The sequence below is a fragment of the Sapajus apella genome, unplaced genomic scaffold (genome assembly GCF_009761245.1).
Source record: "Sapajus apella isolate SASKATOON/1434 unplaced genomic scaffold, GSC_monkey_1.0 scaffold156, whole genome shotgun sequence".
Lineage (NCBI taxonomy): Eukaryota > Metazoa > Chordata > Mammalia > Primates > Cebidae > Sapajus > Sapajus apella.
In genome coordinates, this window is record NW_022437096.1 from 1,667,068 (window position 1) to 1,678,962 (window position 11,895).

The 11,895-nt window shown below is 49.4% G+C and overlaps 1 protein-coding gene and 1 long non-coding RNA gene across 2 annotated transcripts in view; one reads left to right on the top strand and one right to left on the bottom strand.

The window, feature by feature from the left end:
- The window catches only part of ZBED4 (zinc finger BED-type containing 4), a 48,196-nt gene extending 38,807 nt beyond the window's left edge, over positions 1–9,389 (top strand). The window contains exon 2 of the mRNA XM_032266301.1: positions 2,827–9,389. Within this exon, the coding sequence (XP_032122192.1) occupies positions 3,162–6,674 (3,513 nt within the window). The 5' untranslated portion in view covers positions 2,827–3,161 and the 3' untranslated portion in view covers positions 6,675–9,389. The remainder of the gene's footprint in view (positions 1–2,826) is intronic.
- Positions 9,390–11,028: 1,639 nt separating this feature from the next.
- Positions 11,029–11,895, bottom strand: part of LOC116541808 — a 2,609-nt gene continuing 1,742 nt past the window's right edge. Inside the window, exon 2 of the long non-coding RNA XR_004264956.1 lies at positions 11,029–11,892. This is a non-coding gene — a long non-coding RNA (uncharacterized LOC116541808). The remainder of the gene's footprint in view (positions 11,893–11,895) is intronic.

An 11,895-nucleotide genomic window follows, 5' to 3' on the forward strand; every position in this document is an offset into this window, starting at 1 on the left:
TGTCTGGATCGTAATAAGTAGGACTGGGTGTCTGGACAGTAATAAGTAGGAGTTCGAGACCAGCCTGGCCCACATGGCGAAACCCCGTCTTTACTAAAGATACAAAAGAATTATCCGGGATCATGGCACACACTTGTAATCCCAGCTACTTGGGAGGCTGAGGCAGGAGAATCCCTTGAACCCAGGAAACGGAGGTTGCGATGAGCTGAGATTGTGCCACCACACTGCAGCCTGGGCAACAGAGTTATCTGTCTGAAAAGAAACAGTTCATTTTCTGATTCATCTATAGAAATACAGTTGTTTTTTTGAGACAGGATCTGACTGTGTTGGCCAGGCTGGAGTGCAGTGGCCGTCATAGCTCACCACGGCCTCAAACTTTGAAGTCCAAATCATCGTGCCTCCTCGGCTTTCCAAGTGGCTGATATAGGCACACACCACCACACCTGGCTAATTTTGTTTTGTTTGGAAAGACAGAGTTTCACTATGTTAGTCAGGCTCGTCTTCAAACTCCTGGCCTTAAGCGATCCTCCCACCTCAGCCTCCTGAGTTCCTGAGTAGCTTGGGACTACAGGCCCACCATACTCGGATTTTGTTTTTGTTTTTTGTAGAGGACAGGGTCTTGCTTTTTTGCCCAGGCCAATCTCAAACTCCTGGCCTCAAGCAGTCCTCCCACCTCAGCCCCCCAAAGTGCTAGGATTACAGGCATGAGCCACCACACCTGGCCTATGTTAATGTTTTATTTTTCTTTTTCATCCATCTGTACTTCGTAGAACTTAGGAATGCTTTTCAGAAATGACCTACGTTTATTTCTAGTGGGAGCTAGCAGTTTTTATTCACATTCGAACACTTTTTAGGGTGACCATAGATCTTGCTTTGCCACAGATGGGTTTGGCTAAAGCCTGTTTCCCCGGCAGCATTGTTAATAGCTCTCTTTCACGCTTGGAAATGCCCTGGTTTAGAAAATAAATGATGTGGTGACTTCAGTTCCTGGTTCCTGTGGGGTGACCCATGCTGGCCAGGCCGGGGATGGCACCCCTCCTGCCCACTTGCCTTGTGGGGTTCAGCTCCTCCCTGTGGGGATGGGCTGGGGATGGCACCCCTCCTGCCCACTTGCCACTCCCTGTGTCCCTTGGAGAGTTCTCCCACTTTCTGACACCCCCAGAAATACCTTTAAAAGTAAGTTTGTGTCTGGCGTAGCAGCTCATGCCTGTAGTCCCAGCACTTTGGGAGGCTGAGTTGGGAGGATGACTTATGCCTGGGAGGTCGAGACTGCACCCCAGCCTGGGTGACAGTGGAACTCTGTCTCTTCAAAAAAAAATTGGTTAGAGGTTTTCTAGAGTCTGTTTATATTGTGGAGTATTTATGCTGCCGTATTACTGAAAACGCCTTTTTGTTGCTACTTGTTTTTAGTTCCTTGTTAAACTGCTCGCCTCCTAGCCCCGTGACTTCATCGTCACCCAGGCTTCAGCTTAGTTACACCCTCACAGCTCCCGCCCTGTTCTCTCATGTCTTCGTAACACCATGCTCCTTCACTTCCAGCGTTCGCCATCGCTGGAATCTCATGGTTCTCGGCCGTCAGGTCCCACGACTGTCCTCTCCGTCATGTTCCAGCACAGCGCAGTGTCACTCGGGGACAGGCCATTGAATGGGTGACAGAAGGACTGGCTGGAAGGGGCATTACACCCAAAAGACATCTTTCCTTTATTTTTTTTACTGAGACGGAGTTTCGCTTTTGTTGCCCAGGCTGGAGTGCGATGGTGCGATATCAGATCCCTGCATCTTCCACCTCCCAGGTTCAAGCAATTCTCCTGCCTCAGCCTCCCAGATAGCTAGGATTACAGGCGTGAGCCACCAAGCCTGGCTAATTTTGTATTTTTAGTAGAGATGGGGTTTTTCCATATTGGTCAGGCTGGTTTTGAACTCCCAACCTCAGATGATCCGCCTGCCTTGGCCTCCCAAGTGCTGGGATGACAGGCGTGAGCCACGGCGGTCTTTCCATTCGTAGATGCAGGAGCCACCATGGTCCTTTTTATATTCAGTTTTTAGTCTGGGTTGATTATGTCGTACATTAGCTATTTTCATTTTTATTTTTATTTTTTATTTATTTATTTTTTTTGAGACGGAGTTTCACTCATGTCACCCAGGCTGGAGTGCAATGGCGCGATCTCAGCTCACCGCAACCTCCGCCTCCTGGGTTCAGGCAATTCTCCTGCCTCAGCCTCCTGAGTAGCTGGGATTACAGGCACGCACCACCATGCCCAGCTAATTTTTTGTATTTTTAGTAGAGACGGGGTTTCACCATGTTGACCAGGATGGTCTCAATCTCTTGACCTCGTGATCCACCCGCCTCGGCCTCCCAAAGTGCTGGGATTACAGGCTTGAGCCACTGCGCCCGGCCACATTAGCTATTTTCAAATGTATATTTCATGTATTAGGTCTTCTAGCAAGGTAAGGTGAAGTGATTTCAAGGAATTCAGCTTTGCTGTTGTAGCAGCTATGCGTACCTCTCAGGAACTGTTTGAAGGATGAGGGCGCAAATTCTAGGTGAAACAACCTCTTTCTACTATTCTGGGTTTTAATTCATGTTCCCCAATCCTTGATTAATAGGCTACTTGCATGTTATTTCATGTCTCTATTTTTTGCTTATTTTGCAAATTTTAGGGTATTTTCGTTGTGTACATGGATTGTAGGAAGTCAGGGAACACGTTTTTCTATTCCGGTTTTCCATTATAATTTTTTTCTATACGTACTGAGGCTGACGTCATGTCGGTAGAGGTTGAAACGTGTGATGTGGTTCTGTGCTTAACTGGATTTCATCTCTTACAGGTAGCGCACGAGGGCCACGTGTGTGCCTCAAGATGACCGGGCAGACCCTGTCCTCAAGAGCAGAAGCTGGCCTCCACTGCTCACATGGCTGTCTACACCACGAAGTATTTAGTAGCTGGACTCCTGGAGAGCAGTGATCTATGCCCTAAGACAATGAGTTACAGATTCTTTTTTTCAGTAATATTTATAATTAGCCATATTTATGGAAGCATCCTGAAAGATGGAATTAAGATGAGAAAGTGAAGATAATCTACATTCAGAAGCAGAAATGAGCACTTGGATCCGTTATTAACCTGAGATACATGGTGCAGCAGTGGCAGGAGTGATGGTCAGTCATGGAGAGTAACTCACAAACTTGTCCCAGAGAGGACGGTGATTTCGTTTCTGATAAAGTAAAGTTTAAGATAGAAGAGGAGGACGATGATGGAATTCCTCCTGACGGTTTGGAAAGAATGGACTGTAAACGCGAGCAGGGCACGAAGCAGACAGACGGCAGCGGGGAGCGCACGGGCCTTGGCGGGCCGGGCTGCGGCTGCAAGCCCCCGGGGAAGTGCTTGTCGTCTGCAGAGAGCGAGGACGACTATGGCGCCCTGTTCTCCCAGTACAGCAGCACCCTCTACGACGTGGCCATGGAGGCCGTGACCCAGAGCCTCCTTTCCAGCCGGAACATGAGCTCCAGGAAGAAGTCTCCGGCCTGGAAGCATTTTTTTATCTCTCCCCGAGACAGCACTAAAGCGATTTGCATGTACTGTGTGAAGGAGTTTAGCAGAGGCAAAAACGAGAAAGACCTGAGTACCAGTTGTCTCATGAGGCACGTGAGGCGCGCACACCCGACCGTGCTCATTCAGGAAAACGGCAGCATGTCCGCCGTGTCCTCCTTCCCCTCTCCCTCGCTCCTGCTTCCCCCCCAGCCTGCGGATGCCGGGGACCTCAGCACCATCCTCTCACCCCTCAAGCTTGTCCAGAAAGCGGCGTCTAAGATCCCGTCCCCCGACCGAATCACAGAGGAGTCTGCGTCTGTAGTTTCTTCTGAAGAAGTCTCCTCCGACGTGTCCATTTCGGAGAAGTGCGGCAGAGAAGAAGCCCTGCTGGGGTCCTCTCCTCACCTCCCTGCGCTCCATTACGATGAAGCTGCAGAGAACGCAGCAGAGAAGAGCCTTCCACTTCCGAGGAGCACGTCGGGGTCCAGGAGAAGGTCGGCCGTCTGGAAGCACTTCTACCTGTCGCCGCTGGACAGCTCCAAAGCCGTCTGCATTCACTGCATGAACGAGTTCAGCCGGGGGAAGAACGGGAAGGACCTGGGCACCAGCTGCCTCATCAGGCACATGTGGAGGGCGCACCGAGCCATCGTGCTGCAGGAGAACGGGGGCGCGGGCATCCCGCCGCTCTACTCCACCCCTCCCACCCTGCTGCCTGCCCTGCTGCCGCCCGAGGGGGACCTCAGCTCTGTGTCCTCGTCTCCCGTCAAGCTGGTCAGAGAGTCCCCTTCGGCCTCCTCCTCCCCTGATAGGCTGGCTGAGGACCTGCAGTCTCACTTGAACCCTGGAGATGCATTGATGGAAGATGCAGCGGCATTCTCGTCCTCCGACGACGTGGGGGAGGCCTCGGCGTCCTCTCCCGAGAAGCAGCAGGCTGACGGGTTGAGTCCGAGATTGTTTGAATCTGGCGCCATCTTCCAGCAGAATAAAAAGGTCATGAAGAGGCTGAAGTCGGAAGTCTGGCATCACTTCTCCCTGGCCCCCACGGACAGCCTCAAGGCTGTATGTCGGTACTGCGGCTGCGTCATCAGCCGGGGGAAGAAGGGCGACGTGGGCACCAGCTGCCTGATGAGACATCTCTACAGGCGCCATCCGGAAGTTGTCGGGAGCCAAAAAGGCTTTCTAGGTGCAAGTCTGGCAAATTCTCCGTATGCCACGTTGGCTTCTGCAGAAAGCTCTTCTTCCAAATTGACTGACTTGCCGACAATGGTTCCAAAAAACAATCAGGTCATGTTTCCTGCTAATAGCAAAAAGACCTCAAAGCTGTGGAATCATTTTTCTGTTTGCTCCGCAGACTCCACAAAAGTCGTGTGCTTGCACTGTGGCCGGACCATCAGCCGGGGGAAGAAGCCGACCAACCTGGGTACCAGCTGTCTCCTGAGACATTTACAGCGTTTCCATAGCAATGTCCTGAAAACCGACACCTCGGAGACGGCTCGGGCCCCCTCTCCGGACATCCGGGTGCCGCTGGGCACAGAACTGTCAGGTGCTTCCTCCTTTGATGACACCAATGAGAAGTTTTATGATTCTCACCCAGTTGCCAAAAAAATCACAAGTCTCATAGCTGAAATGATTGCACTTGACCTCCAGCCATATTCTTTTGTAGACAATGTTGGCTTTAACAGGCTGCTCGAATACTTGAAACCTCAGTACTCCCTCCCTTCCCCTTCCTACTTCTCCAGGACAGCTATCCCAGGGATGTATGACAATGTGAAACAGATCATCATGTCCCACCTGAAGGAAGCTGAGAGTGGCGTGGTCCACTTCACGTCTGGAATATGGATGAGCAACCAGACCCGGGAGTACCTGACCCTCACGGCCCACTGGGTCTCCTTCGAGTCGTCCGTCCGGCCGCGCTGCGAGGACCACCACTGCTCGGCGCTGCTGGACGTGTCCCAGGTGGACTGCGACTACAGCGGCAGCAGCATCCAGAAGCAGCTGGAGTGCTGCTGGGAAGCCTGGGTGACCTCCACCGGCCTTCAGGTGGGCATCACTGTCACCGACAACCCCAGCATCGGGAAGACGCTGAGCGAGGGGGAGCACTCGAGTGTGCAGTGCTTCAGCCACACGGTGAACCTCATCGTCAGCGAGGCCATCAAGAGCCAGAGGATGGTGCAGAACCTGCTGAGCATCGCCCGCAAGATCTGCGAGCGGGTGCACCGGTCGCCCAAAGCAAAGGAGAAACTGGCGGAGCTGCAGAGGCAGTATGCGCTGCCGCAGCACCACCTCCTCCAGGACGTCCCGTCCAAGTGGAGCACGTCCTTCCACATGCTGGAGCGCCTCATTGAGCAGAAAAGGGCCATTAACGAGATGTCTGTGGAGTGCAACTTCCGAGAGCTGATCAGCTGCGACCAGTGGGAGGTCATGCAGTCCGTGTGCCGGGCACTAAAACCCTTCGAAGCCGCCAGCCGGGAGATGAGCACGCAGATGTCCACCCTCAGCCAGGTCATCCCCATGGTGCACATCCTCAACCGGAAGGTGGAGATGCTCTTCCAGGAGACCATGGGCATTGACACCATGCTGCGTGCTCTCAAGGAGGCCATGGTGAGCCGCCTGTCCGCCACCCTCCACGACCCGCGGTACGTCTTCGCCACGCTGCTGGACCCTCGCTACAAGGCCTCCCTGTTCACGGAGGAGGAGTTGGAGCAGTACAAGCAGGATCTAATCAGGGAACTTGAACTCATGAATTCTACCTCAGAGGACGCGGCTGCCTCCCACGGGTGTGATGCCGGCTCCCCATCGCAAGACTCTGCCGCAGAGGAGAACCTGTGGTCACTGGTGGCCAAGGTAAAGAAAGACCCGAGAGGAACGCTGCCTGAAGACATGGTGCTCGCATATCTGGAGGAGGAAGTGCTTGAACACAGCTGTGACCCGCTCACCTACTGGAGCCTGAAGAAGGCATCCTGGCCGGGGCTGTCCGCGCTGGCCGTCAGATTCCTGGGCTGCCCGCCAAGCATCGTCCCTTCGGAAAAGCTGTTCAACACGCCCACGGAGAACGGTAGCCTTGGCCAATCCAGGCTCATGATGGAACATTTTGAAAAACTTATCTTTTTGAAAGTGAATCTCCCCTTAATATACTTTCAGTATTGAAACTCACGACAGCACCTCCAGGCCAGAGGCGTGGCTGCCCCGGCGTGAGCAGCCTGCACCGGGGCTGCTGCTCGCTCCGCCCAGGGCCGTGCGGACGTCAGACCGGGCACTCTCAGGACCGCCCTCCAGCTCACCAGTGTCTCCACGTGCCTTACCCCTCCTCCTTCAGGCCAGGTTTCGCGGTGTGTTTTTTAAGACATCTACTAGAAATAGGTTGTCCTGTCAACTATGAAATATGACTAGATTTTAATTCATAACTGTAAAATTTTTTAAAGTTTTGGGTTAGTAATTTACTAGAATGACAAGATGTAAACAATTTTATTCTGTAGGCTTTTTACTCAATTATGTACAAACCACAAATCAGGTACTGTATTTTAGTTAAGCATTGCTTTAATTGCAGCAGAATAGCTTTTGTGGCTATCAAATGAAATCTGTAAATAGGAGGTGGAGGTCAAGCCATCCTGACTGAGCAGTTTCTAACTGCAGGTTCTAAAGTATATCGCGGAGTACAGATAATATTCTGGAAGGTAACTGTTTACTACGACAGAGACATGGCATTTGGAAACAAAACTTAGATGTTTCATGGAGTTTGTTTTGAGAACGTTCCCATTTCAGGTTTCTGCATTCAGGCTTTACATGGTCAGTTAACTCAGAGATACCCCGACTGTTTCTCATCAGCTCTTCTGAAACGTGATCCGTCTGTAACTGTGCTCATCACCTCGCCAGAGCGTTCAGTGACACGCTGACGGCAGGTGTCCCTGCTGAGACTCCCACGCCTCTGCTTCAGCATCTCCACGCTCTGAAGCTGTCTTTCAAAATGTGTGCACTGACCCCTTGTTTGATCAAATTTGTGTAAAATTTTTTTAGAAGAGATGGCTTATTAACAGGGAAGAAGCTTGTTACATTACAGTTGTAAGAATAGCCTTAGGTGTTTAGATTTTTTTTTTTTAATGATAGGGAAGATTCAGCCATCGCTGGGATATTTTAGAATCCCAAGGACATCAGAATGAAGTATCGGTTATCAGATTCTTTTAACAATTATGTCTTCAGAGAAAAAAGATTTCATTTTCTCGTTTTAAACCAATTAAATATTCTGGGTTAGACAAATCACTCATTTGCCTACAACCTTTTAGGAAAGTTGTTTTGTTGAAATACTGTACTTATGCTTAATCTAAATTTGCATCCACTATGTTTTAGTGTATTTATAAATGGTGAACTCAGTTTCTGAAATTAAACTTTTTATTTGCAATTTTCTAGTGCTGGCAGACACTGGCTTTTTATTTTTAGGCTAACAAAACAGGCATATTCTTTGTGGCCCATACTTGTGCAGCATTTGAAATTCCACCTTAACCCCAGACAGGGCTCGGGGAAGTGGAGGTGTAATTGTTGCAACGGCAGTTTCAAGCATGGTAACGGTGGTGACTTTCCAGGTCTTGTGTTGAGGTGGTGTCAGGATACAGGAGCCAGTGGCCAGCCCCGAGGGTTGTCTTGGCCGCAGGCTCTGCACGTCCTCCCTGATGCCCTCTCACCCGTTTGCTGTGCACTCGTTCCCGTGAGTGCCCAGGAGTGCTGATTGGGGACAGTGCCTGTGAGGCTGCAGAGGAAGTGGGGTCCATGGCCCACCTATCTCGCCCTCGCCAGCAGCTCTGGCCAGTGCCCTCCTGGTGTAGAAGGGGTTGTGCCCAGGATAGGAGGCAGCCACAGTTCTTGTTCAGCTGTGCCCACAGCTGGCTGGCAGTCCTGTGTTTCTTAAGATTGTATTTGAAGTGGTAATGTCCTTAGAATTTTGGGATATTGAGTTTGATGGATTTTCTCTGTAAAACAAGCCAGCACAACTAACTGTAGCAGAATCACGTCCACTCAGTCATTCGACTGAGAGGAAGTGCCCTCCTTTCTGCAGGGCCTGGGCTAGTTCCTGGGGCGCAGCAGAGATTTCCGTGGACAGTCTCTGGTCTCTCGGAGCAGATCGTCTAGTCCAGGATTGGCAAGCTGCAGCCATGGGCCAGTCTGGCCCTCTGCCTGTTTTTCTAAAAATTTTCTGAAATTTTCTTGGAATACAGTCACAGCCGTTTTTTAACATGTTGTCTTGGCTACTTTCAGGCTGTGACAGGAGAACTGAGTAGTGTGACAGAGACCACAGGCCCACTGAAAGGGCCAAACAGGGCTGAAAATACTGTTGGGCCCTTTCCAGAAGAGCAAGTTTGCTGGTCCTTGAGCTAGCTGGCTTTTATGTTTGTTTGTTTTAAGCTTTCAGCCTCATGCTGCTGTATTTTCAGTTGAAGTTTTCTGAGTAACGGTGTATAAAAGGGGATTGCAGAGAAAAGGAGGGCTTGCTTTACTCAATAGAAAATACGGCCCCGCTTGAGTGACACTAGGAGAGTCGTACATTCCGCTCATTTGGTTGGTGGACGTTTGTTGAAACCAGGCACTGAGGAAATGGTCAAATTGTGCCCTCCAGTTGCTGACAGTCCTGCAGGAAGATGGACAAGAGGCCGCGCGCTGACAGTCACATGACTCTCACTGTACTTGAATGAGGGGACTGTGGGTGCAACTAGAAACTATGTTTATTATTCTTAGCCATTCCCCTTTGCCTCTCTGTTCAAAACCCTAGCTGCGAGCTGTTTGTTTCCCTGCCTGGAAATTATGCTTTAGGCAGGTTCCTTACTTTCTCAGGTCTGTCTCAGATAATAAAAAGCCCTTTGTATGAGCCTCGGAGCTGTCTCTTCAGTGAATGAAATTACCAGTCATTACACGAAGGGACTGTAAAAAGTGTATGAAAATATTGAAGTAAAAGATAAAAGCAAAAAATAAAAACTTTATTTCTTGGCTGGGCACAGTGGCTCATGTTTGTAATCCCAGCACTTTGGGAGGCTGAGGTGGGAGGACTGCTTGAGGCCAGGAGTTCGAGAAATTACCCAGGTATGGTGGTGCATGCCTGTAGTCCCTGCTACTTGGGAAGCAAAGGCAAGAGGATCACTTGAGCCCAGGAGTTGGAGGTTGCAGTGAGCTATGATCACACCACTGCACTCCAGCCTGGGCAACAGAGCAAGATCCTGTCTCTTAAAACCACTGCCACCGCCACCAGCACCAACAGACGTTTGTATTTCTCAATGTAAGCTCCATCAAGGTCAAGATACTTTTGTAAGCTATGACACCAGCCATGTAGTCCATCCCTAAAGAACTGAGGGTGCTGGGAATTTAACAATGTCAGTGCAGCCTTTTTAACATTATTAACTGAAGAGAAAGATGAGTGCCTTTAAGGATTTTTTTAAATGAGGAAGCAAGTCAGGAGTGAAATCCGACTGTAAGGTGGATGCCTAATGATTTCCCAACGAAACTATTGAAGAACTGCCATTATTTGATGAGAAGGATGAGTGCGGAGCACTGTCATTGTGGAGAAAGACACTGGTGGGGCGTTCCCGCGTGTGTGTGTGTTTGTTCTTTTTTGGCTAAAGCTTTGACTAACTTTCTCAAAACACTCTCATAATAAGATGTTATTGTTCTTTGGCCCTCCAGAAAGTCAACAAGCAAAATGCATTCGGCATCCCAAGAATGTTCATGTTGCCATGACCTTAGCTCTTGACTTGTCCACATTTGCCTTGACTGGGCCACTTCCACCTCTTGGTAGCCATTGCTTTGATTGTGGTTTGTCTTCAGGATGGTACTGGTAAAGCCCTGTGCAATCTCCTGTTACAATTCAAGGAAATGCTTCAGGGTCCTGATGACACTTGTTTAAAATTTCCATGGAAAGCCCTGCTCTTGTGTGCAGCTGATCTGGGCACAACAGTTTTGGCACCCATCAAGTGGAAGGCTTGCTCAACTTCAGTTTTGAACCCGTTGATGTGTCTGTGGGCTTGGCTATTTTGTGTGTGTGCTGTTAATCATCAGTCCTCTTTAATCAAAGCATGAACAAGATGAATGTTTTCCTTGCAAACTGATGTAGATGCTCTGCCACTGTGGTCTTCATCTTCATCATTGTCCCTTCTTAAAACAAGGTGTCTATGTATATACTGCCGATTTCTTTAGGGCACTGTCCTCATACACGTTCATAAAGCATCAGTGATTTTCACCATTCTTTCACCCAAGGTTCACTGCAGATTCGATGCTTGCTTTTCCTTCAGTTTTAGCAGAATTCATGTTCTGATAGGGGTTCTTTTCAAATTGATGTCTTACTGCCTCAAACCAGATCTATTCAGACATGTTATAACAAGTTAGTTTGAGTTTATTTTGGTGCAAAAGAATTTTGAAATCCATGAACTTTTTGAAGACCACTCCTGCAGTAATAAAACATGGAACTTCATTTAAAGCTAAAATTCCTTTCCCTTCCACTTCTTTTTTTTTTTTTTTTTTTTTTAATTCTTCAGCTAAGACAGCAGAAGAGGTGATTTATTTTATGGTTGTTACATTCGGCCACAGGTAAACATAGAAATAGTCCAGAGTGTCACAGGTCCAGGGCAAAGGACCAACATGGGCAGTTTTGGTTATGAGCAAGGTGGGTCTCAGGTGATTGGTGATCAGATGGCGATGAAGTTCTAGATCCATTGAGACAAGCTCTAGACAGTAGCATGCAGTCCCACAACTTGTACCAGCATCCCCAGCATCTGGCATTCCGTGTTTCTGCTCCTGTGGCCTCCATGGTGCAACAAGCTAGCGGTTTACTTGAACCTCTGCCTCATCTTTCTTCTTTTGCGCTTCAGCCTGCGCATTCCTTTCTTCCTCCACTTCGCTCTCATGGCGCAGAGGTTTCCCAAAAAAATGGCACTAAGGCCAAGAGAGCCCTTCCACTTCTGAGTATGAGACAGAAACTGGTATTAAACCAAATCCTTCCCAAGAACTATCAAGGCCATATAAAATCTATTTTTAAAAAGAGCTTTTTGAAGACATCAGAAAGCAATTAAGACAGGATTTGAGGAAACAAAATCCTAGTGAGTTGAGACTTGGATAAGGGTGAGTCCTGCATTCGCAACATTTTTTCGTACTGGGCCATTTGCTGGTGTCCTGCTCTAAGGCCTGAAAGAAGGTGGCAACCAGAGCCCACGTAGTGTCACTGGGCTGGGAGACCAGCAGCAACATATGAGCTGTCGTGTTGGCCAGGATGCCGGAGCCTCGGAGAAGGGCGAGTTCCCTGCAGGACACTGGTGCCTCAGAGAAGGGGGTGAGTTCCCTGCAGGACACCGGAACCTCGGAGAAGGGTGAGTTCCCTGCAGGACGCCGGAGCCTC